We start from the raw sequence: 26,043 nt of genomic DNA, 5'->3' as shown, positions 1-26,043 counted from the left end.
GCGCTCTAGAGCCCGCGAGCCACAACTACTGAGCCCATGTGCCACAACTACTGAAGCCCATGTGCCTAGAGCCCGTGCTCCACAACAAGAGAAGCCACCGCAATGAGAAGCCCGTGCACTGCAGTGAAGAGTAGCCCCCACTCGCCGCAACTAGAGAAAGCCGCGTGCAGCAACAAAGACCCAACACAGCCCAAAAAATAATAATAATAAATAAATAAATAAATATTTTTTAAAAATAGAATCACCTGGGGAGTCCACACACACACACACAGGCACGCACGCACGCACACCACTAAGGTCCACTCCAGACCAGTGCAAACAGAATGTCTGACGATGATACCTGGCTACCAGTAGTTTTGAAAACTTCCCAGGTTTTAAAGGTGACTCCTTGTATAGCCGGGGTTGAGCACCGTAGTTCTAAGTCCACAGAAGACCCACCTTACTCACTGAGTTCAACTGTGGTTTAAACCTGACTGGATGGAAAGCTTGGGGTTCACATACTACCCCCGACTCCACACTGTCGACAGTGGATTCAGCACAGCTATGAGTTGTCTTTGCAATTCTAAAAATTAATAACCATAATTTTTAAGAGGAAATAAGGAATTTGTCATCATTGGCTTCTCTGTCAAGCTCACTTCTCCACAGCACTTACTGTTGCAGCTTTACTGAGTGCCACCAAGCCAAAAATGCCTTACTTTCCCTCTCCCTTCAAAGCTATGCTGTCATCACAATCATTTGTTTTGCATGCACTCTTTTTGCTTGTAGAACTCAACAGATGGTGTGGAAACTCTCTATTAGCGTGGCCATCACCTTCGTTCAGACCGTGAGCCCCTTGAGACCAGATACAGACTCTGAGGCATCTTTTTATTCCCCCCACCTTGATCAGTGCCTGTCTAGCACACAGTAGACACCCATTAAGTCATTGTTTCATGAATGAATGAATGAAATAGAATAGATTTTGATCACATGCAAGCCTGGAAGGTCATTCTCATTGTTGACCTATTCTCATTCTCATACCAGCGTGGTTCTAGCAAGAGCACAGATTGCCTAGATGGTGCCTGGTGCCAACATGGCCTTGGCCCTGGTAGTGTGCAAGATGGCAGACAGAATGCTCAGGGTGCCCTGTGTCCCTGCTGCTTCCCATCTGCTAGAGTAACACCTGCTGTTTCTCTTCGGCAGTTGCCTTTTCAGGACTTGGCTTCACGACGTTTTACTTGGCTGGCAAGCTGCACTGCTTCACCGAGAGTGGGCGGGGGAAGAGCTGGCGGCTCTGTGCTGCCATCCTGCCCCTGTACTGCGCCATGATGATCGCCCTGTCCCGCATGTGCGACTACAAGCATCACTGGCAAGGTGAGTTCCTGCCTGGGGCCCGCCCAGTCCTTGGGCCGTCTGCCTCTTTCCTGCAGGGAAGGGGGGAGACATGCACCTACTGGTGAGAGGTAAGTGCCCACTGTGAGAAACCAGAGTAGGCTGAAAGGACAGAGCAGACACAGTTTTAAAGAAAATACACCTGTTCAGGTGAGTTCTGGCCTTCATACTGTCCTTGCTGGGGACAGAATCGGAGTTCCTCCCCATCCTTCATGCTCCAGTAGACCCCTCAGGTCCTGCTAGGATGGCAGGCCCTCAGTCACAGACTTAGATGGACTTCCCTGCTGGACCCCTTGCCTCCATCTCAGACTCGATGCCAAGTGGTTGTTGGCTCCTTTCACATCTCAAATCCATCCCACAAGGACATATGTGTCACCATGTCCAGCCCAGAGATGGATGCCAGCAGCCACTGCAAGGCTGAGTGAGGCTTACCTGTATGTATCAGTCCTGGGGCATCTGTGCAAAGTCAAAATAACACAGAACAAGTGAGGGGCTTGTTCCTGGAATAAAACTAAACCATGCCATGCCCCTCTGCAGATCAGCTGCAGCTCTCAGCTTGACTGGACCACAGTAGCATCTGCCACAGCAAGAAAGGGAGCAGAGGCAGAGGCGACGTCCACAGGACATGTGGCCTCCAGGAGCGCAGGCTCTAGGGCTGTGTTTCCCAAAGGCCAATCCTCAGATCACCTGGATCAGGCCACTCGCAGCTAGGAACTGGATTCTTGGGGGTGGGTCTGGAGTGGCGGCCAGGAAGCTGCATTGTTAACAAGCCAGTTTGTTAATTCTGATGAAGTCTGAGAATTACCATGGAGAGCTCCAGTGTGTCAGCTTTCAGCAAACGCACTGAATTAAATGTGCCTAATCCAGCTTCCCTGGACGAATGGCCTTCCACGATTGGTCTGTGGCCTCCCCCTGCTCTTCCTTTCCTGCCTTCCTACTGTCAGCAGGCACCGTTCCCCTCCTGCCCCTTTTCTGACCGCCCTCTTCTCACCTCTTCCCGGGTGTTCCAGTAGTAGTGAGGCTACAGTCGAGGCTAGAGGTGAGGGAGCTCCTGGTTGGAGGTGCCGTTGCCCCACCTTCTCCGGCCGCCTTGTGCTCCTTCTCTGGCCTCAGCTCCACCCTCCACCCTCCTGGAACTCACGCTCTGGGTGTCATGCTCCTCCAGCTTCAGCCTTGGGGGAGAAGGGGGAAAGGGAGACTGATGCACAGTCTGGACAGGTGGAGGCATCAAGTACTGATCGGGGTCTTGAGGCCATGCTGATGGGGGCAGTCAGTCGAGGCCCATCAGTCTGGATCCTGAGCCCTCCCTTGTTCTCTGCTTTTATCAGTGACTTGGATGCAGTTCTGGATATAGGAGGCCACGTAATGAGAGGGGGGCAGGGAGAGGATCACTGAGTCAACAACACAAGGGCATAACCATCGCCCCCTCGGAACTAGGAATATTTTCCAACAGAATCATTGTGGCGCATGTGATTAGGGCATTTCCCCACGAGAACTGTTATGGGCTAGATGGCATTTCACGGACCACTTCTCATTGATCCTTGTAAACTGTAGTTTCTTCTTCTGAACATGGGAACAATAATCCCCCAATATTTCCCAGAGCCGTTTCACAGGCTGAATGAAATAATGGATCTGAGTGTACTTTGTAAATGAAAATGTATTGCACAAATGTGAATCAGTATTGTCGATGCTTAGTGCATCATTTCTAAAGAAGGATGTGTGTGTTTCCCAAACCACTGATTTCGAGGTGGACACGCTTTTGGAACATGGTCTGTTTGTAAGCTGTGAATCCCTGGTTTCCACTTGTATTCAGCCACTTAGGATCTGAGAAATGATTAAGGGTTTTAGAGTTGAAGAGATTTGGGCTTCCTCTTGGAAGGTAGTAAGAGCTTTAGGGTAGTGATCGTGTCTTGAAAACCTAAGACGTGAGGTTGGCCTCTATTAAATGCTCTTCTGTTACTCATTACCGAGCTGCGGCTGGCGTGTCATGAAAGGATGCAGGATCACAGCTCTTGGCTTTGGGGAGATGCTGGACTTCTGATGCAGCTGGCGCACTTGAGGCCTGCTGGCAACAGGGCTTCACACCCATTCTGTCCAACTGGCACAGAAAGGAACTTGGAGCAGTAGAGGGAGAATATTAATGCTCTGTGGGCTGATGGGAAAGCAAAGCAAGAGAATGTATGATCAGTGGTGTTTAGGGCCATACTTGGGATGGGGGGGTCAAACCAAAATTGCATCATGGTAGACTCCTGCAGCCAAAACTGAACGTGCCTCAGTTGGTACAGGTCATGGGTGTGGGCCTCAGTTGGTACAGGTCATGGGTGTGGCCCAACTATCCATTCAGCTGTGCCATCGTCTGTTCAGTTTGTACCCTGGAGTCAGCCAGGAGTGGAGTGTGCCTTTCCTTGGATCCTCTAATGGGCTCTGAGTCAGGCTTATTTCACCTGAATTCCCCTTTATGAGGCCATCTGTCACTGTCTATACCAGTGGTCTCAATGGGGGCAACTGAACCTCCCAGGGGACATTTAGCAATGACTGGAGACATCTTCACAAGTAGAGGTGGTCTTTGTGGTGGGTGCTACTGGCATATGGTAGATAGAGGCCAGGGATGCTATTAAACATCCTACAGTGCACAAGATAGCACCTTCCCCACAGCCCCGAATGTCTGTTGCTGAGGTTGAGAAAGCCTGACCTGTAGCCACATCTCAGCTCCATCTTTCTTTCCCTTATTACGTGTTAAGAAGACGCAATGTTCAGTGAGTGGCAAATTGTATTCATTCAACACTCACTTATTCAGGGAGTAATCAAAGAGGCTGCCAAGGTTTCCAGCTTGGAGAAGGGATGGATAGTGAGGCCTTCGACTGCTGTGCAGGTGGGTGTTTGAGGCAGGATGCCCGACCGAGATTAATAAGTTGTTGCTCTTTGGTGGACTGAGGTGTCCAGTGACCATGGGCGGGGGTCATCTGTCATGATGAAAATTCACGGGGAGACCCATAGGCAGCAGCACAACCTGAGAACCTCTCATTATAGACTTTAGTTAGCAACATTTATATTATGAGATTTTTATGACTCCATTCCAGTTTTGATTTAAGCAACTGCGCCTGATGTGGAAGGATATCCAATTACTCGATTACATATTCATATACAGTAAATAGCCCATATCTCAAACGCTTTGCTCTGTTCATTATCATAGTGGTTTTCTGTTATCGACGCCCTTCTGGTCTTTTCTGCCTTTCCAGCTCCACTCCAAACACACAAGTCTGTTGTTTCATTAAGTGAGGAGGGCACAGGCCGTGGTCTGGAGGGGCAGCGAAACACTTAGCAGGACCTCTTCAGAAATAAAAGCACTGGCTGGATAATAAATCTTTATCTGGCTAAGGTCCTCCACGTCTTTGTGACATGCTGGCTTTCGGGTCACCCAGAAGCTAGAGAGTCCATGGGTGATGCCAACCACAGGGCCAGTGCTTCACAAAGAAGCTTACCTTTGTGATTAACTGTGTGTTTTCAGAGTTAAAACTTGTGGAATTTCCATGCTGGGAAGAACATCTGGAGAGAAAAACGCACAGAAAGAACAGAGCGCCTCATTGAACTCTCTTCTGCCCCAACTCACAGTCTTGTGTGTGTGTGGCTTCCAGTCAGTGGACAGTTATCACTAGAAGGGTCAGGAGTGCGTTGTTTTTCTCCATTAATGGACTTAATAAGGAGCTGCCTCTGCCCTCAGATCCCTGTATCTGCGTCCAGGCTTTCCTTGTGTGACTCCAGCTTTCAGGTAGCCTTCTAACCAACACTGATTCTCTAATCATAGGTCATTTGAAGCAGCCCTGAGTGCCTGTGTAGTGTTTCGTCATAAGAAAGAGCACCTCCCTCTGAATATGATCCAGAAAACCGTGTCTCAAGGGAGGAAGCAGTTGTTTGTTTCCACTCAGCCTGAGGCTGGAATGCATCCATGTCAGTCACAGATACCATGCTTGACTGGGCTGAAAATTTCAGGATGGTGCCATTGCCTTTGGCAGGTTTCTCTGACCGGGCTGTGAAGGGTCTGTGATGTGAAATGAATTTACGTGTAGTTTCCAGTCTCTGCAGATGGGGTGTTTGGGGACAGGGACACTGTGCCCGACTGTACATGAGCCACACTAAAAAGCCAGGTAGAGGCTGCTCCCTCCTCTCCCCCCCCCCCCACCACACACACACAGTTGAGGGACACACACTGTTCACCAGGCCTCCCTCCCTTGGGCTGTCAGAAGCAATCTCTAAATTTTCTAAATGAAGTGACTTGAAAAGGAGACTTTTGGAATGAAACCATTGTTCCCACCAGAACCCACCAGCCTTACATAGAGCAAGAACACTGAGGTTCTCCCTCCGAGATCCCCCGTCGTCTCCCCTCATCTTCCCTCTGCAGTCAGCTGTCCCGGGTGGTGGGGTCTGCATTCACACTCGTCTTCAGCTGCCCAATGCTGCTGCTTGGGGTCTGGGGACCTCTGAGCCTTGACTGCCCATGAGCCTGCCCATCTCTGCCTTCATACCCAGGGCATCCCCGGGGGAGGGCTCGAGCGGTCTGCAGCCCCAGGCCGCCCCCTCCCTTTTAATCAGAACCCACTGGACAGAGAGCTTTGGGCCTCAAGAGAGGCTTTCTCAGCCAGGCCCTCTGCCCTCTGCCCTCTGCCCTGGCGTCCCTCATTTCTTAGTTCCCAGGGAAGATAGGTTTTGGCTGCTCCCAAGTCTCGTTGACCGCCTGGCTTCATTTATTCCAGGGAAGCTCCCCTCTGTTTGCTGTGATTTTCTCTGGTTTCTTCTGTTGGCTCTATGTTCAGAATAGTTCCAGAATCCAACTTCCTTCTCCCACTGTAGTCCACCCTCACCTGTTGCCTGGGTTATTGCTGAAGCCCTGCTACCATCCTCCCTCCTTCCTCCTTCGCCCCTCACACTGCAGCCAGAACGAGCCTTTAAAGCCCTGTCACACATGGTGCCTCACCTCCGCGAAAAGCCCCTGGTCACTCCCCACTGCTGTCAGCGTCAAAGCCCAGGTCCTGCAGTGGCGTTAAGATCTGGTCCCTCAGTTCCTGCCTCCCTGTCAGTATTCTGCGCTGCCCCTCCTTGTTCATGCCAGCACTTTCCCACCTCAGGACCTTTGCACTGGCTCTCTCCCGTGCCTGGAATGCTCTTCTCTCAGATGTGTGTGTGGCTCCTTCCCTTCCCCCTCCTAATCTTAGCTTGAGTGAGGCTGTCTTAAGTGACCATTCTGCTGAAATCGCAGCCCGTCCACCACACTTCCTGTGGCTCTCACTTTTGCTCATTTATTGCCACCGTCTGACAAACTAAGTCATTTCTTAGTATTGATTATTGTCCATTCTTATCTACTTGAGTAGGAGTCTGCAAACTTTTTCTGTAAAGGGTCAGATAGTAAATATCTTAGGCTTTATGTGGGTCATACAGTCTCTGTTGTAGCTCCTCAAGTTGGCAGTGGTGGCGTGAAAGCAGCTATAGACAGCATGTAAATGAATGGTGCACATAGTTTGCTGAGCTCTGTACTAGAATATACCCTCTCTGTGTGCAGGGATTTGTGTCTCTTTTGTTGGCATGACACTTAGTAGGTACTTGTGTTGGTTTCCTAGGGCTGCTGTAACAAAGTTCCACAAACTGAGTGGCTTGGAAGAATAGAAATCATCTCATGGTCCTGGAGGCTAGAAGCGGAAAATCAAGGTGTTGGCCAGCCACACTCCCTCTGACACCTGTCCGGGAAAGAGCCTTCCTTGCCTCTTCCAGCTTCTTAGCCCCAGATATTTCTTGGCTTATGGAAGCATAATTCCAGTCTCTGCCTCCATCTTTACATGGTATTTTCATTGTGTTTCTTCACATCATGTTCCCTCCGTGTGTGTCTGTCCCTGTGTCCAAATTTCTCCTTTTTATAAGGACACCAGTCATTATTAGATTAGAGCCCATTCTACTGATCTGATTTTAACCTGCTCATCTTTGTACAGACTCTATATCCAAATAAGGCTATATTCTGAGGTACTGGGGGTTAGGACTTCAGCATATCTTTTGGAGGAACAATTCTTGATGCATAACGGTGCTCAATACATATGTGTGGAACGAATGAATGAATGACTTTGGCTAAATCATATTCCTTTCTTACTAGTATCATTTTTTCTATACACTGGTTTTACTAAAATTATTCTTTGCAAGTTCTTTCTCTTCAAAAAGGAACAAAAGAAGTGAACTTTACAGTTCATCCATTCACTCATTCATTATGTTGCCTGTGTGCCAGGCATTCTCTGATGGGGGCACAGTATTGAGGTAGACAGACTTGGCGCTGCCCTGCCAGCTTACAGTATACCAGGTGGATTGTGCATTCTGTGCTATGTAAGTTCTTTTATAGAAACTCAAAGTCACAAAAACAGGACGCTTCATTAGTAGTAGAATAAAAAGAACAGAAACAATCACGTGAGGTTGTTGAGTTATCCAGAGCTGGTATTTACCCTAGGGTCTTGGGTCATAGAGCCCAAGGCACACAAGGTCCCAAGTCACACCAGCTGAGTGATGGTGGATGTTGCCATGGCAACAGAGAGGGACGTGTTCCTCCCAAGGACTTGATAGCACATCTTCAGAAGCCTTTCTGCTTGTTTGTGTCAGAGCAGGTGAGCAGGGCTGGCACTCAGTAGGCCAGACTCCATGAGACCCTTTCCTGTCCTTTGACCTCATGAGAAGGGGTTGGGGTCATGCCCATTTTATGGGTAAGGATTCAAATCCAGGTTGCCTGATTCAAAGTCTAGCCCTCTTTCTACTACCATTGGAGCATACTAGGTGTTGATTCTAACCTCCCCTTTTAAATAGCTTTGTTGAGGTATAATTCATAACTCATAATTCATAAATTCTCCCTTGTAAAGTGCACAATTCAGAGGTTTTTAGTATCTTCAGAGTTGTACAACCATCACCACCATCCAATTCCAGAAAATGTTCATATCTTCCATCCACTGCAGCCCCTGGCAGCCATGAATCTACTGTCTTTCTCTGGATCTCCCTCTTCTGGACATCGCATATTCTGGGCATCACACAATATGTGGCCTTTTGTGGCTGGTGGTGTCTGTTCCTTAGTGCATCTTGTAAATGTTATTCAGTGCATCTCAGTTCACCAAACATTTACTGAATGTCTGCTGGGCTCTGGGGAAATGAAGGTGAGGCAGTCAAGGTGCGAGTCAACACCGAGAGGTAGATGTGGGCTGAGAGGTGCACAGGCAGCAGCCCAGAGAGCCAGTGGGGACCCTGGTCCAGGCTGAGGGGACGTGGAACACCCTTCTTTTCCAGCCCACACCAGAAGCCTAGTCAACTTACGTCCTATAGACTTATAATGACACCACCCCCTGAGAGAAGATGGACCTTCCTTCAGTTTCTCAGACTTGCCACGCCCCTTCCTTCCTCCTCCCTGCCTCCACTTCCCCCTCCCCCGGCTTCACACCTGGTTATCCTGCAGGGCTGGCTGGTGGGTCTTGGCCTCAGTGAAACTCCCCCGGTCCAGACAAGCCAGGGCGCTCTGCTGGCTGATCTCACAGACCCACCTTCTCCCTCATGGCGCGCACTATAGCTGCAGCTCACTGATACGACTGTCACTTCCCCTAGGACTGGGAACATGTCTGTTTTGTTCAGCCTCGTGTCCTAGGACCGGGCATCACGCCTGACACCTGATCCCCATGCAACATACGTGATGGGATGGATGAATGACATGAAGGCTGAGTGAGGAGACTGCAGCGTGTGTACTCCGGGGACACGGAGCTCCACATGTGCCCCCACTGAATCACAGCCCCACCCCGTCCCATGCTACCATATTTGGGGTGAAGTCAATCCCAAGTAGTTTCTTTCCCTAATAAAGGCCCACTTGTCCCCTGCCTGCTTTTCTGTCAGCACACACTCTACAGAATGTGAATGTGATTTCATCAAGTGGCACTTGGTGGCATTCTCTCTCATAAAGTAAGTCATTTTGTAAATCTTGTTCACCACCTTTGTGATAAACAAAGCCCCGGATGACTGTGCTGAGAAGGCGCCTTCGCTAGACCTTTCATTGCCCTGGTTCCTTCTGATAACTGTGGTGGCACCTATGATACCACTTTTTATTCATGCCATTAAATGGGAAAACAACATTGACAGCAATCACCATTCTCTGGCTGCTGCCGCACCAGTCAGCCTGGGGAACATATACTCAGAATGATTTGATGTCTTTTGGTCAGTGATGCACCTAATAAAATGCCTTGTCACAGAAAATAGAAAGTCAAATGGCATTATTTGTAGGTTTTGCTGTGTGATCTGTTCAGTAGTCAATGGCTTAAATGCAGTTGTCCTGGATCATTTCAGATACTAATAAAAATAAGACCCTGTGGGGCTGTTCTCTGGGGCTATTGGAAAAACAAAACAATAGTGTGACTCTAAGACCTTGAACTGGAAAAAGCCCTGGCACGTTTCACAGGCTGCTGGCCACAGGCTTTGTGAAGAGTTTTTCAATTTAAGGAATTTGATTTAATCGCATTAATTATGCCTTGTGACTCCACTGAGGAATTCATAGTACATATCACTTTCCAGTTTCTTGGGTGACAAATGTTTTCTAAGTTCACGCGTTTATTTAAAATGCCGTGAAAGTTTGGCCATGCTAAAGAGATGACAACTGTAGACTGCTGAGTTGGTATGTGAGAAGAAGGATGGGGAAGGACTAGAAAGCCCCCAGTAGTGCCGGAGAGGAACGGAGGAACAGTGGTAGACACTATTTTTTTAGACAATGTATTTTAAGGTCTTGTTTTGTGTTGTGCTCTGGGATACACTGCTCAGAAGCAGTTCTCATTAAATCATTGTCACGACTCAATGACGTGGATATTGAAATTTGTGTTTGAGAGCTAGGGAGACTGAGGCTCCGAGGTGCAGTGACTTGCCCTGGTCAGGGCTGCAGTGTCTTTGTCGAGGATTCCTCAGCTGGGAGGATTCTCAGGCCGGGGGTGAGAGTAGATGCTGGATACCTTACCATGGCCCCAGATGCCTGTTCTGGGAGCAAGAATGGGCCCCTGGGTCTCACTGATGTCTCTCCGATGGTCCTCTCCTCCCCTACTACCTTGGAGGCTACTCACCAGGGCTGAGTGACCACTAATCTGTTTGCCTCACTTTTCTGCCAGGTGGTGGCCACAGTCGCACCATGTTTGCACTCCTATGGAGAGGAAGTAGCTACAGTTATTCAGTCTCTCTCTGACCTGTTAGAATGACCTTTGTTTGTAAGAGATGTTTTATCCCAATCAAGAATAGGACCTACTTTCTGGATATGCCTTGGCAGTTTCCAAATGATCTGAAGGCAGTCTCAGTAGGCTGACCCTGGGGACCAAATTCCTGGGACACTCACATGAGAAGGCCTCTCAGCGGCCATGCACTTGCTCCTAATGAGGGAACTGAGGCCCAGAGAGGGGAATGGGGCCCACACAGGACACCACAGGACAGTAACCAGAATCTAGCCCCCAGTTACTGTGCACATATTCATTCATCCACTTCCTTCCGCCAACTTAATTCTGCGTAAGGTGAGCAAAGTGCTGTTCCAGGCACTGAGGAATCAACAGCCAATGACCCAGACAGAGGCCCCTGCCCTGGTGGAGTGTAGAGTCCAGTGTTAAACATTACATCATTGCACAGCTCAGAACTATTTGCCATTCTTATCCCCCGGGGGCTAATGAAAGTGTATCCCTGGGAGACAGTGTCTAGTCTGGAGGTCAGGTGATGCATCCTTGCACAAGGATGTTGAGTTGAGCTTGGAAGGATGAGTAGAAATTGAATAGGTGAGATGAAGGGAAGGGATTCCCAGGATGGAAGGGGAGAAGGGGGAGGAAGCAGAACTATTGGAGAAACAGAAGGAAGACGGTGGCTGCAGCAGAGTCAGGGGACGGGGATGGCTGAGAGGTTGGCAGGACCAGGTATGTGGCTTTGAAGGCCGTAGGGGCTTAATCAAGTCACTAAGAGCAGTGGGAAGGCATCTAATCAGGCAGATAACCTCATCTATTGTTATGGAATATGATGTTATGGAAAAACGCAAACAAACTTTTTGGCCAACCCAATATTTGCACTTGGGAAACAATCCCTAGCAGCTGTGTCCACCCTCAGATGCCACAGCAGGGTCTGGGCACCTGTTCTGCACACAGTGGACCTTCATTACCCTTTTTTTTTTTTTTCTGCTTTATAACCAAGTGAATCAGTCATACATATACACCTGTTCCCCCATCCCTTCCCTTTTGTGTGTCCCTCCCTCCCACCCTCCCTATCCCACCCCTCCAGGCGGTCACAAAGCACCGAGCTGATCTCCCTGTGCTATGCGGCTGCTTCCCAATAGCTATCTGCCTTACGTTTGGTACTGTATATATGTCCATGCCTCTCTTTCGCTTTGTCCCAGCTTACCCTTCCCCCTCCCCATATCCTCAAGTCCATTCTCAGGTAGGTCTGTGTCTTTATTCCTGTTTTACCCCTAGGTTCCTCATGACATTTTTTTTCTTAAATTCCATATATATGTGTTAGCATACGGTATTTGTCTTTCTCTTTCTGACTTACTTCACTCTGTATGACAGACTCTAGGTCTATCCACCTCATTACAAATAGCTCAGTTTCGTTTCTTTTTATGGCTGAGTAATATTCCATTGTATATATGTGCCACATCTTCTTTATCCATTCATCCGATGATGGACACTTAGGTTGTTTCCATCTCTGGGCTATTGTGAATAGAGCTGCAATGAACATTTTGGTACATGTCTCTTTTTGAATTATGGTTTTCTCAGGGTATGTGACTAGTAGTGGGATTGCTGGGTCATATGGTAGTTCTATTTTTATTTTTTTAAGGAACCTCCATACTGTCCTCCATAGTGGCTGTACCAATTCTCATTCCCACCAGCAGTGCAAGAGTGTTTCCTTTTCTGCACACCCTCTCCAGCATTTATTGTTTCTCGATTTCTTGATGATGGCCATTCTGACTGGTGTGAGATGATACCTCATTGTAGTTTTGAGTTGCATTTCTCTAATGATTAATGATGTTGAGCATTCTTTCATGTGTTTGTTGGCAGTCTGTATATCTTCTTTGGAGAAATGCCTATTTAAGTCTTCTGCCCATTTTTGGATTGGGTTGTTTGTTTTTTTGCTATTGAGCTGCATGAGCTGCTTATAAATTTTGGAGATTAATCCTTTGTCAGTTGCTTCATTTGCAAATATTTTCTCCCATTCTGAGGGTTGTCTTTTGGTCTTGTTTATGGTTTCCTTTGCTGTGCAAAAGCTTTGAAGTTTCATTAGGTCCCATTTGTTTATCTTTGTTTTTATTTCCATTTCTCTAGGAGGTGGGTCCAAAAGGATCTTGCTGTGATTTATGTCATAGAGTGTTCTGCCTATGTTTTCCTCTAAGAGTTTGATAGTTTCTGGCCTTACAGTTAGGTCTTTAATCCATTTTGAGCTTATTTTTGTGTATGGTGTTAGGGAATGATCTAATCTCATACTTTTACATGTCCCTGTCCAGTTTTCCCAGCACCACTTATTGAAGAGGCTGTCCTTTCTCCACTGTACATTCCTGCCTCCTTTATCACAGATAAGGTGACCATATGTGTGTGGGTTTATCTCTGGGCTTTCTATCCTGTTCCATTGATCTATCTTTCTGTTTTTGTGCCAGTACCACACTGTCTTGATTACTGTAGCTTTGTAGTATAGTCTGAAGTCAGGGAGCCTGATTCCTCCACCTCCGTTTTTTGTTCTCAAGATTGCTTTGGCTATTCGGGGTCTTTTGTTTTTCCAAACAAATTTTGAAATTTTTTGTTCTAGTTCTGTGAAAAATGCCAGTGGTAGTTTGATAGGGATTGCATTGAATCTGTAGATTGCTTTGGGTAGTAGAGTCATTTTCACAATATTGATTCTTCCAATCCAAGAGCATGGTATATCTCTCCATCTATTTGTATCATCTTTAATTTCTTTCATCAGTGTCTTATAATTTTCAGCATACAGGTCTTTTGTCTCCTTAGGTAGGTTTATTCCTAGATATTTTATTCTTTTTGTTGCAGTGGTAAATGGGAGTGTTTCCTTGATTTCACTTTCAGATTTTTCATCATTAGTATATAGGAATGCCAGAGATTTCTGTGCATTAATTTTGTATCCTGCTACTTTACCAAATTCATTGATTAGCTCTAGTAGTTTTCTGGTAGCATCTTTAGGATTCTCTATGTATAGTATCATGTCATCTGCAAACAGTGACAGCTTTACTTCTTCTTTTCCAATTTGGATTCCTTTTATTTCCTTTTCTTCTCTGATTGCTATGGCTAAAACTTCCAAAACTATGTTGAATAAGAGTGGTGAGGTGTCTCTGAGTTCCTCACGGCAGAGGGTCCCCTGAGCCCGTGGGACCCTATTTCTGAGTCGCGTAGGCGGTCATGGGGGAGTGCCCAGCTCCCTTCTTGAAGTGCAGGTCACAGGAGGAGGGCGCACAGAGGGGCGGACTGGCGAGGTAGCTGCAAGGACACCCGGGGGAGAGCTGGGGAGATTGGTACCGAGCCAGGCAAGCTCAGCGAGGAGGAACGGAGCCAAGGCTCGGAGGAGCGGGAGAACCAGGGCGGGGGCGGGGCTGCCGGAGCCGCAGAAACCCTCGGGGTGACCCAGGCGTCCGGAACCCCCAGACCCCTCCGCTCGGCATTGAAGGAATCGCGAGAGACCGCACGTAGGCAGAGGATGGTGGGGGTGGGGACTCCTGTGTTGGGAGGTGGGGCGAGCGGGAGCTGCCAGGCTTCGGGGCACCAGGCTTAGCCCCTCAAGCCTTCCCCTTGCCCTCGAAAGCAAGGAGACTCGGGGTTATGGGCGAGAGAGAAGGGAAACTGAGGCATCGTCTGGCCGAGAGTTTGTGGTCCAGGCCCACCCCCTTTCACTTTCGGGGAGCCCCCGTCAGTCGGGGCCCCGCTCTTCCGAGTCCCTGGCCTCAACCTCCCAGGCAAAGAGACCCCCGGCCCGGAGACCCCGCCCCAGCCACTCACCCGGGCAGCGGTCCGGCCGCGCGGGCCGCCCCCCGCACAGTCGCACCTTGGACAGCAGGATGAGGAGCTGCTTCTGGCAAAGGGACTTGGTGCCGCGGGGACACGCGCGCCGCTGCGCCGACACGGGCCGGCTGCCCCCGGGCTCGTGGACCTCCCGCTTCTGCCGGATCAGGCTGCTGGCCAGTGCCGCCATGGTGCCCCGGGAGGAGACACCCCAAAACCGGCAGGCTCCCGGAGCGCGCTGGGGCCCCCCCGGAGAAGCCCGCTAGCTCACCAGGACATGCTCTTGACTCTCCGGTCCGACTCGCCGCCTCACCCACGGGACCTGAGGATAAGCCCTAGACGACCCCCACCCCAGGCACCAGCTCCCACCCTTGGGCCTCGTGCTAGCTTCACCAGACCCAGCAGCCTATGTACCTCTCAGTTGACCCCACCCTCGACCTTTGCCCCCCACAGAAAACTCCCCCTTCTCTGATCTCCAGTGTCCCTGTCCCCCACTAACACTATCCCAAAGCCAAGACCCTCAAATTTTCCAGGATGTGGTTCCAATATCCCCAGGCACCTTTCCACCCTATTTCCGGGCCCTGCACTCCTGCCAAAGCCACTCTTGTAATTTTAAGGGTGTGGGTCCTTAGCTTTGGGGATATTAGCTCACCCCACCCCTGCTGGGGTGATGCCAGTGTCTAGGAAGAACCCAACCTTGGTGTCTTTTCCTTTGCCACCCTCTAACTGAAGAATCCCCCACTTTTTTTCACTGAAATCCCCAAAAAACTATGCCTTGAAATATCCAGACTCTCGCCAATCAGCAAGAAGAGGTTCCCAGACCCTGTCTCTGGACGATACCGCTTTTTACCAAGTCACCCCCATTTCTAGTGGCACAGCGTTGCAGCTGCTGAGCCCCTTTCCTCACCTTGTTACCATCCACTCCTTTTGAAGTCACCTCCAAGTCCGCCCTTCCTAGTGGTTACACCAGGTGGTTGTCTGGAGGGCCCTCTGTCACCTCGGAATAAGGAGCATAGGTTTTCGGCTTTTTTGGTTTTTTCTGGCAGCCCCTAATTTCCTCGGGGACAGCTGGTGCTGTTTAGATCCCACGCCCTCCAATCCAACCAGCCCCCCGAGAGAGGAGTGCACCCACGTTGTCACGGGTCCCCAAATAAAAAAAAAAAAAAAAAAAAAAGAGTGGTGAGAGTGGGCAGCCTTGTCTTGTTCCTGATCTTAGTGGAAATGGTTTCAGTTTTTCACCATTGAGGACGATGCTGGCTGTGGGTTTGTCATATATGGCCTTTATTATGTTGAAGAAAGTTCCCTCTATGCCTACTTTCTGCAGGGTTTTTATCATAAATGGGTGTTGAATTTTGTCGAAAGCTTTCTCTGCATCTATTGAGATGATCATATGGTTTTTCTCCTTCAATTTGTTAATATGGTGTATCACATTGACTGATTTGTATATGTTGAAGAATCCTTGCATTCCTGGGATAAACCCCACTTAATCATGGTGTATGATCCTTTTAATGTGCTGTTGGATTCTGTTGCTAGTATTTTGTTGAGGATTTTTGCATCTGTGTTCATCAGTGCTATTGGCCTGTAGTTTTCTTTCTTTGTGACATCCTTGCCTGGTTTTGGTATCAAGGTGATGGTGGCCTCGTAGAATGAGTTTGGGAGTGTTCCTCCCTCTGCTATATTTTGGAAGAGTTTCAGAAGGATAGGTGTTAGCTCTTCTCTAAATGCTTGATAGAATTCGCCTGTGAAGCCATCTGGTCCTGAGCTTTTGTTTGTTGGAAGATTTTTTAATCACAGTTTCAATTTCAGTGCTTGTGATTGGTCTGTTCATATTTTCTATTTCTTCCTGATTCAGTCTTGGCAGGTTGTGCATTTCTAAGAATTTGTCCATTTCTTCCAGGTTGTCCATTTTATTGGCATAGAGTTGCTTATAGTAATCTCTCATGATCTTTTGTATTTCTGCAGTGTCAGTTGTTACTTCTCCTTTTTCATTTCTAATTCTATTGATTTGAGTCTTCTCCCTTTTTTTCTTGATGAGTCTGGCTAATGGTTTATCAATTTTGTTTATCTTCTCAAAGAACCAGCTTTTAGTTTTACTGATCTTTGCTATCATTTCCTTCATTTCTTTTTCATTTATTTCTGATCTGATTTTTATGATTTCTTTCCTTCTGCTAACTTTGGGATGTTTTTGTTCTTCTTTCTCTAATTGCTTTAGGTGCAAGGTTAGGTTGTTTATTCGAGATGTTTCCTGTTTCTTAAGGTGGGATTGTATTGCTATAAACTTCCCTCTTAGAACTGCTTTTGCTGCATCCCATAGGTTTTGGGTCGTCGTGTCTCCATTGTCATTTGTTTCTAGGTATTTTTTAATTTCCTCTTTGATTTCTTCAGTGATCACTTCGTTATTGAGTAGTGTATTGTTTAGCCTCCATGTGTTTGTATTTTTTACAGATCTTTTCCTGTAATTGATGTCTAGTCTCATAGCATTGTGGTCGGAAAAGATACTTGATACAATTTCAATTTTCTTAAATTTACCAAGGCTTGATTTGTGACCCAAGATATGATCTATCCTGGAGAATGTTCCATGAGCACTTGAGAAAAATGTGTATTCTGTTGTTTTTGGATGGAACGTCCTATAAATATCAATTAAGTCCATCTTGTTTAATGTATCATTTAAAGCTTGTGTTTCCTTTTTTATTTTCATTTTGGATGATCTGTCCATTGGTGAAAGTGGGGTGTTAAAGTCCCCTACTATGAGTGTGTTACTGTCGATTTCCCCTTTTATGGCTGTTAGTATTTGCCTTATGTATTGAGGTGCTCCTATGTTGGGTGCATAAATATTTACAATTGTTATATCTTCTTCTTGGATCGATCCCTTGATTATTATGTAGTGTCCTTCTTTGTCTCTTCTAATAGTCTTTATTTTAAAGTCTACTTTGTCTGATATGAGAATTGCTATTCTAGCTTTCTTCTGATTTCCATTTGCATAGAATATCTTTTTCCATCCCCTTACTCTCAATCTGTATGTGTCTCTAGGTCTGAAGTGGGTCTCTTGTAGACAGCATATATATGGGTCTTGTTTTTGTATCCATTCAGCCACTCTGTGTCTTTTGGTGGGAGCATTTAGTCCATTTACATTTAAGGTAATTATCGATATGTATGTTCCTATTCCCATTTCCTTAATTGTTTTGGGTTCGTTAGTGTAGGTATTTTCCTTCTGTTGTGTTTCTTGCCTAGAGAAGTTCCTTTAGCATTTGTTGTAAAGCTGGTTTGGTGGTGCTGAACTCTCTCAGCTTTTGCTTGTCTGTAAAGGTTTTAATTCCTCCATCAAATCTGAATGAGATCCTTGCTGGGTAGTGTAGTCTTGGTTGCAGGTTTTTCTCCTTCATCACTTTAATTATGTCCTGCCACTCCCTTCTGGCTTGTAGAGTTTCTGCTGAGAGATCAGCTGTTAACCTTATGGGGATTCCCTTGTGTGTTATTTGTTGTTTTTCCCTTGCTGCTTTTAATATGACTTCTTTGTGTTTAATTTTTGACAGTTTGATTAATATGTGTCTTGGCGTATTTCTCCTTGGATTTATTCTGTATGGGACTCTCTGTGCCTCCTGGACTTGATTAACTATTTCCTTTCCCATATTAGGGAAGTTTTCAACTCTAATCTCTTCAAATAATTTCTCAGTCCCTTTCTTTTTCTCTTCTTCTTCTGGAACCCCTATAATTCGAATGTTGGTGCGTTTAATGTTGTCCCAGAGGTCTCTGAGACTGTCCTCTGTTCTTTTCATTCTTTTTTCTTTATTTTGCTCTGCAGCAGTTATTTCCACTATTTTGTCTTCCACGTCACTTATCCGTTCTTCTGCCTCAGTTATTCTGCTATTGATCCCATCTAGAGTATTTTTCATTTCATGTATTGTGTTTTTAATCGATGCTTGATTCATCTTTAGTTCTTCTAGGTCCTTGTTAACTGTTTCTTGCATTTTGTCTATTCTATTTCCAAGATTTTGGATCTGGGAAATAGAATCTTGGATCATCTTTACTATCATTATTCTGAATTCTTTTTCAGGTAGACTGCCTATTTCCTCTTCATTTGTTAGGTTTGGTGGGTTTTTATCTTGCTCCTTCTCCTGCTGTGTGTTTTTCTGTCTTCTCATTTTGCTTATCTTACTGTGTTTGGGGTCTCCTTTTTGCAGGCTGCAGGTTTGTAGTTACCGTTGTTTTTGGTGTCTGTCCCCAGTGGCTAAGGTTGGTTCAGTTGGCTATGTAGGCTTCCTGGTGGAGGGGACTAGTGCCTGTGTTCTGGTGGATGAGGCTGGATCTTGTCTTTCTGGTGGACAGGTCCACATCTGGTGGTGTATTTTTGAGTGTCTGTGGACTTTTTATGATTTTAGGCAGCCTCTCTGCTAATGGGTGACATTGTGTTCCTGTCTTACTAGTTGTTTGGCATAGGGTGTCCAGCACTGTAGCTTGCTGGTCGTTGAGTGACGCTGGGTGCTGGTGTTGAGATGGAGATCTCTGGAAGATTTTTGCCATTTGATATTATGTGGAGCTGGGAGGTCTCTTGTGGACCAGTGTCCTGAAGTTGGCTCTCCCACCTCAGAGGCACAGCACTGACTCCTGGCTCCTCAATTTGGGATGATTCGTTGTCTATTCATGTATTCCACAGATGCAGGGTACATCAAGTTGATTGTGGAGCTTTAATCCACTGCTTCTGAGGCTGCTGGGAGAGATTTCCCTTTCTCTTCTTTGTTCTCACAGCTCCCGGGTCTCAGCTTTGGATTTGGCCCCACCTCTCCATGTAGGTTGCTGGAGGGCATCTGTTCTTCGCTCAGACAGGACAGGGTTAAAGGAGCAGCCTCTTCGGGGACTCTGGCTCACTCAGGCCGGGGGGCAGGGAGGGGCACGGAGTGCGGGTGGAGCCTGCAGCGGCAGAGGCCCGCGTGACATTGCACCAGCCCGAGGTGTGCCGTGCGTTCTCCCAGGGAAGCCGTCCCTGGATCCCGGGACCCCGGCAGTGACGGGCTGCACAGGCTCCCCGGAAGGGGGGCGTGGACAGTGACCTGCGCTTGCACACAGGCCTCGCGGCAGCGGCAGCAGCCCCAGCATCCCACACCCGTCTCTGGGGTCCGCGCTTTCAGCCGCCTCGCGCCCGTCTCTGTAGCTCCTCCAAGCAGCGCTCTTAATTCCCTCTCCTCACGCACCAGGAAACAAAGAGGGAAGAAAAAGTCTCTTGCCTCTTCGGCAGGTCCAAACTTTTTCCCGGACTCCCTCCCGGGTAGCTGTGGCGCATTAGCCCCTTCAGGCTGTGTTCACGCCGCCAACCCCAGTCCTCTCCCTGCACTCCGACTGAAGCCCGAGCCTCAGCACCCAGCGCCGCCCGCCCCGGCGGGCGAGCAGACAAGCCTCTCGAGCTGGTGAGTGCCGGTTGGCACCGATCCTCTGTGCGGGAATCTCTCTGCTTTGCCCTACCCAGGTACGTGGGGAGTTTCTTGCCTTTTGGGAGGTCTGTGGTCTTCTGCCAGCTTACAGTAGGTGTTCTGTAGGAGTTGTTCCACGTGTAGCTGTATTTCTGGTGTATCTGTGGGGAGGAAGGTGATCTCTGCGTCTTACTCTTCCGCCATCTTCCCCGGAAGTGCTCCTTACCTGTTTTGATGCTGTTTATAAATAAAATTACATGCACTAAATTACTATATTTATTTGAAAGAGCTTAAAGCTATTTATTATAGTGATTTTAAACGTTTTACTCTTAGTCTAGTAAAAATGCTGAAGGTAGAAACAATTCTTCAAAAGATAATAAAATACCAAAATATTGTCGTTTTCCTCAGAGATGATCCCCGTTATTCTAGATGGAGCCAGAATACCTATCACAAAAGGGCTGATAAGTGGGGTGCAGATATCTAAGGGTTGAACAGTTTGTTTCCTTGGAAGATATATTTCTTTGACAGCCACCCCAAATTCCCCTGCAGGAGACACAGGAGAGTCAGCTTGTGACTTAAACTGAGGTCAGTACACAGTGTGTTGCTTACTGGGAAGGGTATGGAGACTTAACATCCCTGACACTGGTAAAGGAAAGCTGTTGTCCCCCATCTGAACCCAGGTGCACTGCCCTTCGGTCATGGCCTGCTGTGTTCTGAAAGCTGGGACAACAGAAAGCTTGGGATGAACCTCCCAGGGTTTGAGCACAGCCTTGAGAAGCAGTGCAGGTCAGAGTCGGGACACCAGAGTTCAAGGCCAGTTCCATCATTAACAAGGGGTGGGGCCATGGAAAGTTTGTTGGCCTCTCTGGGCCTGAATTTCTTCTGTAAAATGGGGCTGATGCTCCCTGCCCATAGCAAGTGTGGGCGATTCAACAAGGTAATGAAGGTGAAAGTGGAAACCCCCAAATGGAGGATGACAGTTCAGCCAGGCAGCGACCTTCATGAGAGTGCAAAGTTTCTCTTATCAGGGGAGGTCTTCCATTATTTTAGGACCTTTTTGGCAAGAATAACCCATAGTCAGTTTAAAGGGCATGCATGCACATGACACACACATGCACACACACACACAAACACACACAGTGAAGATTGTTGGGATGGGCTGCTTTCATGGGGTCTCTACTGGGAACCAGCTGAATGCCTTTTTTGGCAAGGGGCCGCCATAGAGGTGGTGAAGAGGCCTGTTTCACCCACAGATACCCTCTCCTGCCTTGTCTGTCCCCCCAGCACCCTCCAACTTGACAAAATCTGCAGCTTTTCGGAGGCATTGGGCCCCTCCCGCCGGGACTGTCGAGTTTGCCAATCCTGGTGTATCATAAAATGTTTCATTCACTTTGTGACTCAGAAGTTTCATTTCATCCCTGGGAAATCACTGACTGTGAGGCCCCGCTGGGTTTCTGTGGTGCACCGGCAGTGTTGCAGGAGTCCAGTGGGAACTTGCTAAAGGAAAAGAAATGACAGCCCCCGAGGGTATCCAGATCCCATGGAGATGGCCGGAATTCTTCCAGAATTTGGAATTGATTTTCAAAATCAAGAAGGCAAATCTGAGTTCATGCTGTGTTCAGCTGCATATTCTATAAAGAGAAGACTCAAGTACACGTTTAAAAGGGATGTTTAAGTTCTAAAATGATAAGAGTTTGCAGAGGCCGCAAGATCTATAGATCCAGTGAGGTTTCTCTTTGCTTTAGTCTTTCAGGGAGTCCAATCAGCAAACCAGTCATTGCAGCTGGTAGGAAAAGTGCTTTCTGGAAAACATAACTGGCCACATTTGAATGAATCATAACGCGTTTCTCCCGGTTCTGCTCTTCTGTCCTAGATTCTTTTGTTGGTGGAGTCATTGGCCTCATTTTTGCCTACATTTGCTACAGACAGCACTACCCGCCTCTGGCCAACACAGCTTGTCACAAACCGTACGTCAGCCTACGAGTCCCGCCGTCGCTGAAGAAAGATGAGAGGCCCACGGCCGACAGCGCAGCCAGCCTGCCCCCTGAGGGGATCACCGAGGGCCCTGTATGACTGGGACCTCGGAGGATGGACGCTGAGCCCAGGCCACACTCTACCACCTGTCATAACACGGTAGAAGAGGTTTTCTGTAGTGTGTTCCTCATCAGTTGTTTCTCCACCTTATCCTTCTGCTTCCATTTTGCCGACGGTGTTCCTGCTACTTTAAATGTCTACTTTCAGCTCTCCTGAATTTGCAGGGGAAGGACCCAGGAACATTCTCTGAGAGACCTGTGGGTTTGGAAGGAGGCTGCAAGGGTGGGCGGGCGCAGCTTGGTCGATTCCTCCATCTGAAATGTTTTCTATCTCAGCCACCGTCCGATGATTTCATGGTTGTAAAGCGTAATAAAATGTCCCACCTGGAAGACGTGGTGTTGGCCGTGCAGCGCACAAGTCATTCGGGGCCGCAGTGAGTCTCACATCCGCCGCCGGGTGAGCAGCTGGCCCAGCGCTAGCTCTGGCTGTGGTCGTTCTAGGTGTGGAGCTGGGGGCAAAGGCTGAGAACTTTCACAACAGTCAGCCACAGCTTATGTCTCTGAAATGGACTTGCAACTTGGAGATACAGCCTTAGTATCTCCAGGGCTTTTTGCATCGTTGAATCTAGAAGGAAGTGAGATGAATAAGCTCACGCATAGGCTTCCACCAAACACGATGCAAATAAAGATTCCAAGCATGGGGAGGGGGTCACTGCAGTTTTCTGAGGGCCCTGGCTACCGTATCCTTTCAAGGGAACGGCTGGGTGACGATGGAGTAAGCAGCCTCCAGGTAGGAGTTCTTCCCCTGTAGGATCCCAGTGCTTGAAAGCTTCTTCAGGCAGTGGCGGCACGTCCCCATTCCTATCTGGCAGGTGGCGTTACAGCATGATGGGGCGCGGCAGAAGGTGCCAGAGCACAATCAGCAGTGTGCTGTCTCTTGCTCAGCTCTTCGAACTGTTGAAAAGCGGCCAGTCGAGAACCGTTTTTAGTCTCAGTACAGAGCCTGCCGCTCCTCAGCCGGCTGGTTCTCTTCAAAGCAGCAGGTGTCCCTCCGTTCAGTTCTGGTCACGCGCCCCAAGTGGTTCTCCAGATTGCTGGGCCTGCTGCGATGTGAAGCGTTTCTGGTGTCTGAAGACTGTCACTTCCCAGCAGTCCATAGAACAGACTGCATTTGGAAAGACTCGAGTGGCTGGAGAAGTGGTCACCTGCATAGCTCTGCCCTGGGTGTGCCCGTTGGAACCATCAGGATGTCTGTGATCAGCCACGTCCGCTGCGGGCTCAGCCTGGAAGTGTGTGAAGATCTTATCAAATGAGCCCCAGTGCAGCCCTCCTGCTGTGGTCCTTCCAAACCTGTGTCTGCACCGAGCCAGGGAGCCACCATCCTGTTGTGGGGTCGGGGGAGCGGAAGTCTTGAAGTGACATCCTTCCAAAGTCAGATGTTTTTAAATTGCAGCAGTTACACTCACAAGCAACTTTGAAAACACATGTGAGATACTTTAAACGCTAAGTCATAGCAATTCATGAGACATCATTTTAAACCCAGAGCCGAAATTCATGTAAAATTTTAAACAATATTCTGATCTAACTAAAAATTTCGTCATTTTCAAAATAAAGTCAAAAATAAAAATGCAGGAAAAGGAGCCTTTGCTACCTACTGTTTAAAAAAAGAACACCCAATGCAGCCCGTATACTTCTTTGATTCCGGTTTTCCCCATACTCTGCATAGCAAGCAGAATGAAAGTGAGAGAGTTAACACTTTACTTAATGATGACAAAATTCTGGACCGTGAAATGTAAATTTAATATAAACACATTTAAAGATAAATGGAAGGACTCTGAAAAGTAACAAAGAACAGAACGTTGTTAATGCTGATGATTATTCAGTTGAAAGTCCTGAGACAGGCCATGTAAATGCTTTCATTAAATTGTAATTAAAATCACAAAGGGCGTAATAACCTGAAGTGTGTGGCAGGATCCTTAGGAGACATAATTAACAGTACGAGCCAGTTCACAAAAGGCAGGTGTTTTTGTGGATCCATATATTTTAATTTCACGCTCCATTAAGGTGAAGGAAATGCGACATCTCGAGGCACTAATAAAACGGCCAGGAATGAAGGCATTTGTTCCCCAGCCCCCGGTCTGTTTTGTATGTGAGGGGTTACTAATCCAGTCTCTGGCAAAGCAAGTTGCAGACGGTGCAAACGGACCCCAGCTTGAAAGCTGTGGTTCGCGAGACTCTTCTTCCCTCCCGGAGTGAGCGTGCTCAGAGTCCCTCTACACTGGCCAGCGCTGTGTCCTCTGTCCTGTGGCCAGCCCAGAAGTAAGGGAGCTTGGAAGGGAGAGTCCCCAGCATTTTCCCCTGTCGCCTTTCTCCAGGTCCTCAGGTTACCTGTACGTGGGGGCGGGGTGGTTTCCTTGTTCATTTTATTTTATTTTATTTAGTATTTCATTTTTGGCTGTGTTGTGTCTTTGTTGCTGCATGCGGGCTCTTCTCTAGTTGCAGTGCGCGGGCTTCTCGTTGCAGTGGCTTCTCTTGTTGCGGAGCATGGGCTCTAGGCATGCGGGCTTCAGTAGTTGTGGCATGTGGGCTCAGTAGTTGTGGCTCGTGGGCTCTAGAGCACAGGCTCACTAGCTGTGGCGCTCGGGCTTAGTTGCTCCACGGCATGGGGGATCTTCCCGGACCAGGGCTCAAACCCGCGTCCCCTGCATTGGCAGGCGGATTCCCAACCACTGAGCCACCAGGGAAGCCCCCCTTGTTCTCTTAATTACTGATTCCCTGGTGCCACCCTGTAGTTCATGAGTTAGAGGGAAAGGAGGGACCCGGAATCCGTAGTGAAGACTCACAGCAATTCTCAGGCGCTGTGGCTGGGAGCCCTGCTCCTGCCTCCCTTTTCCCTGAGGACAGGATAGGGGAGAAGGGGACTGTGCTCCGGGGCTGTTCTTAGAGTGTCCTCTACTCTGGGAGGGAAAGATCTTGCAAACGATCACGTTTTATTTTTGGTTGATAATTTCAGTCAGTGCTGCATACTGTGTCCTGTAGGGCCACTATCAACTCATCTGCTGAAGCCCCAGCCCCAAGCATCTCCCTTGATGGTGTCTTTTCCCTGATTCCCTTCGTCCCATGCGTAAGCAACTCCTCTTGGTTTTACCTTCAAAATACACCTCACACCTGCCACTCCTCACTTGCCCGCTCCTCCCCTCTGCTGTTGCCGCCCTAGTCCAAGGGGTCACCCTCTCTCACCCCAACTGCTGTGATGCCTCCTACCTGCATCACCACGTCCACCTCTGCCCCCCAATCCATGATCCACTTGGGAGCCAAAGTATCCATGTGTGTGCACGTGCATGTGTGTGTTCACGTGCGTGTCTGCATGTGTGTGTGTGTTGGAGGGCCCAGCATTGAGGCCAGGTAAGGATCATGGGACTGGAGATGTACAAAATATAGTCAGTATTTAATTCACAACTCACACGGTTTATTGCACCCAATCAGAACACAACACAGGTCAGACAGAGTAGGGAAAATAGAAAAAGCGGGTAACAGCCCTCTTAGGAGAAGTCCGGGAAGGAGGCGTCTCAGCACAAGCGAAGGTCCCAGGTCAGGCACAGGTCACAGGGCCTTGGGCAGCTCCATCTGGAACAGCTCCTAGCAGACTGGAGTCAGGTCCTTCCAGCAGAAGGGCCTTCCAGCCGCTTGGCGTGGCGTCTCTTTTTAAGGAGCAACAGGGGAGGGGTCTTGGCTCTACCAGTTGTTCCTTGTGTTCCAGTGATGTCCGTGGTGCATTAGACTTTTTATCTCAGTACCACTCTTAGTTTATCCCTCTAAGACACTCGCAGTCCTACGGCAGACATTTCAAAACAACTGCATGGACATTTAGGTTGGCCGCTGTGACTCCATTTTGAGCTACTTAACACGTCTTAACATGGCTTAAATCCTGTAAGTATCACACAGAAGCAATCACATCATCACCGTGTGTTCTATTTTTATTGGGGTATTATTTACATAGAATACACCTCACCTATTTTGAACATCCAGCTTTTTGAGTTTTGATCATTGTACACGGCTGTGTAACCACCACCACAAAATACAGAACTGCTCCCTCCTCCTGGGAGCTTCCTTTTCTCCTCTGCTCGCCATGCCCTCCTCTGTCCCTAGCCCCAGGCGACCATGGATCTGCTTTCTGTTTTGAAGGTTGTACCTTTTCTAGAATGTCCTATAAATACAACCACACAATAC

General features: G+C 48.1%; 1 protein-coding gene and 1 pseudogene across 1 annotated transcript in view; one reads left to right on the top strand and one right to left on the bottom strand.

Moving 5' to 3' along the window:
* The window catches only part of PLPP4 (phospholipid phosphatase 4), a 132,391-nt gene extending 110,688 nt beyond the window's left edge, over positions 1-21,703 (top strand). Inside the window, exons 3-4 of the mRNA XM_060098357.1 lie at positions 1,180-1,350; positions 21,654-21,703. Coding sequence (XP_059954340.1) covers positions 1,180-1,305 — 126 coding nt within the window. The 3' untranslated portion in view covers positions 1,306-1,350; positions 21,654-21,703. The remainder of the gene's footprint in view (positions 1-1,179; positions 1,351-21,653) is intronic.
* Positions 13,754-25,113, bottom strand: LOC132487738 (uncharacterized; annotated as a pseudogene).
* Positions 25,114-26,043: the final 930 nt, after the last annotated feature.

This window comes from Mesoplodon densirostris, chromosome 1 (genome assembly GCF_025265405.1).
Source record: "Mesoplodon densirostris isolate mMesDen1 chromosome 1, mMesDen1 primary haplotype, whole genome shotgun sequence".
NCBI lineage: Eukaryota > Metazoa > Chordata > Mammalia > Artiodactyla > Ziphiidae > Mesoplodon > Mesoplodon densirostris.
Note: the sequence above shows the minus strand (reverse complement) of the source record. Positions and strands in the feature narration are given on the sequence as shown.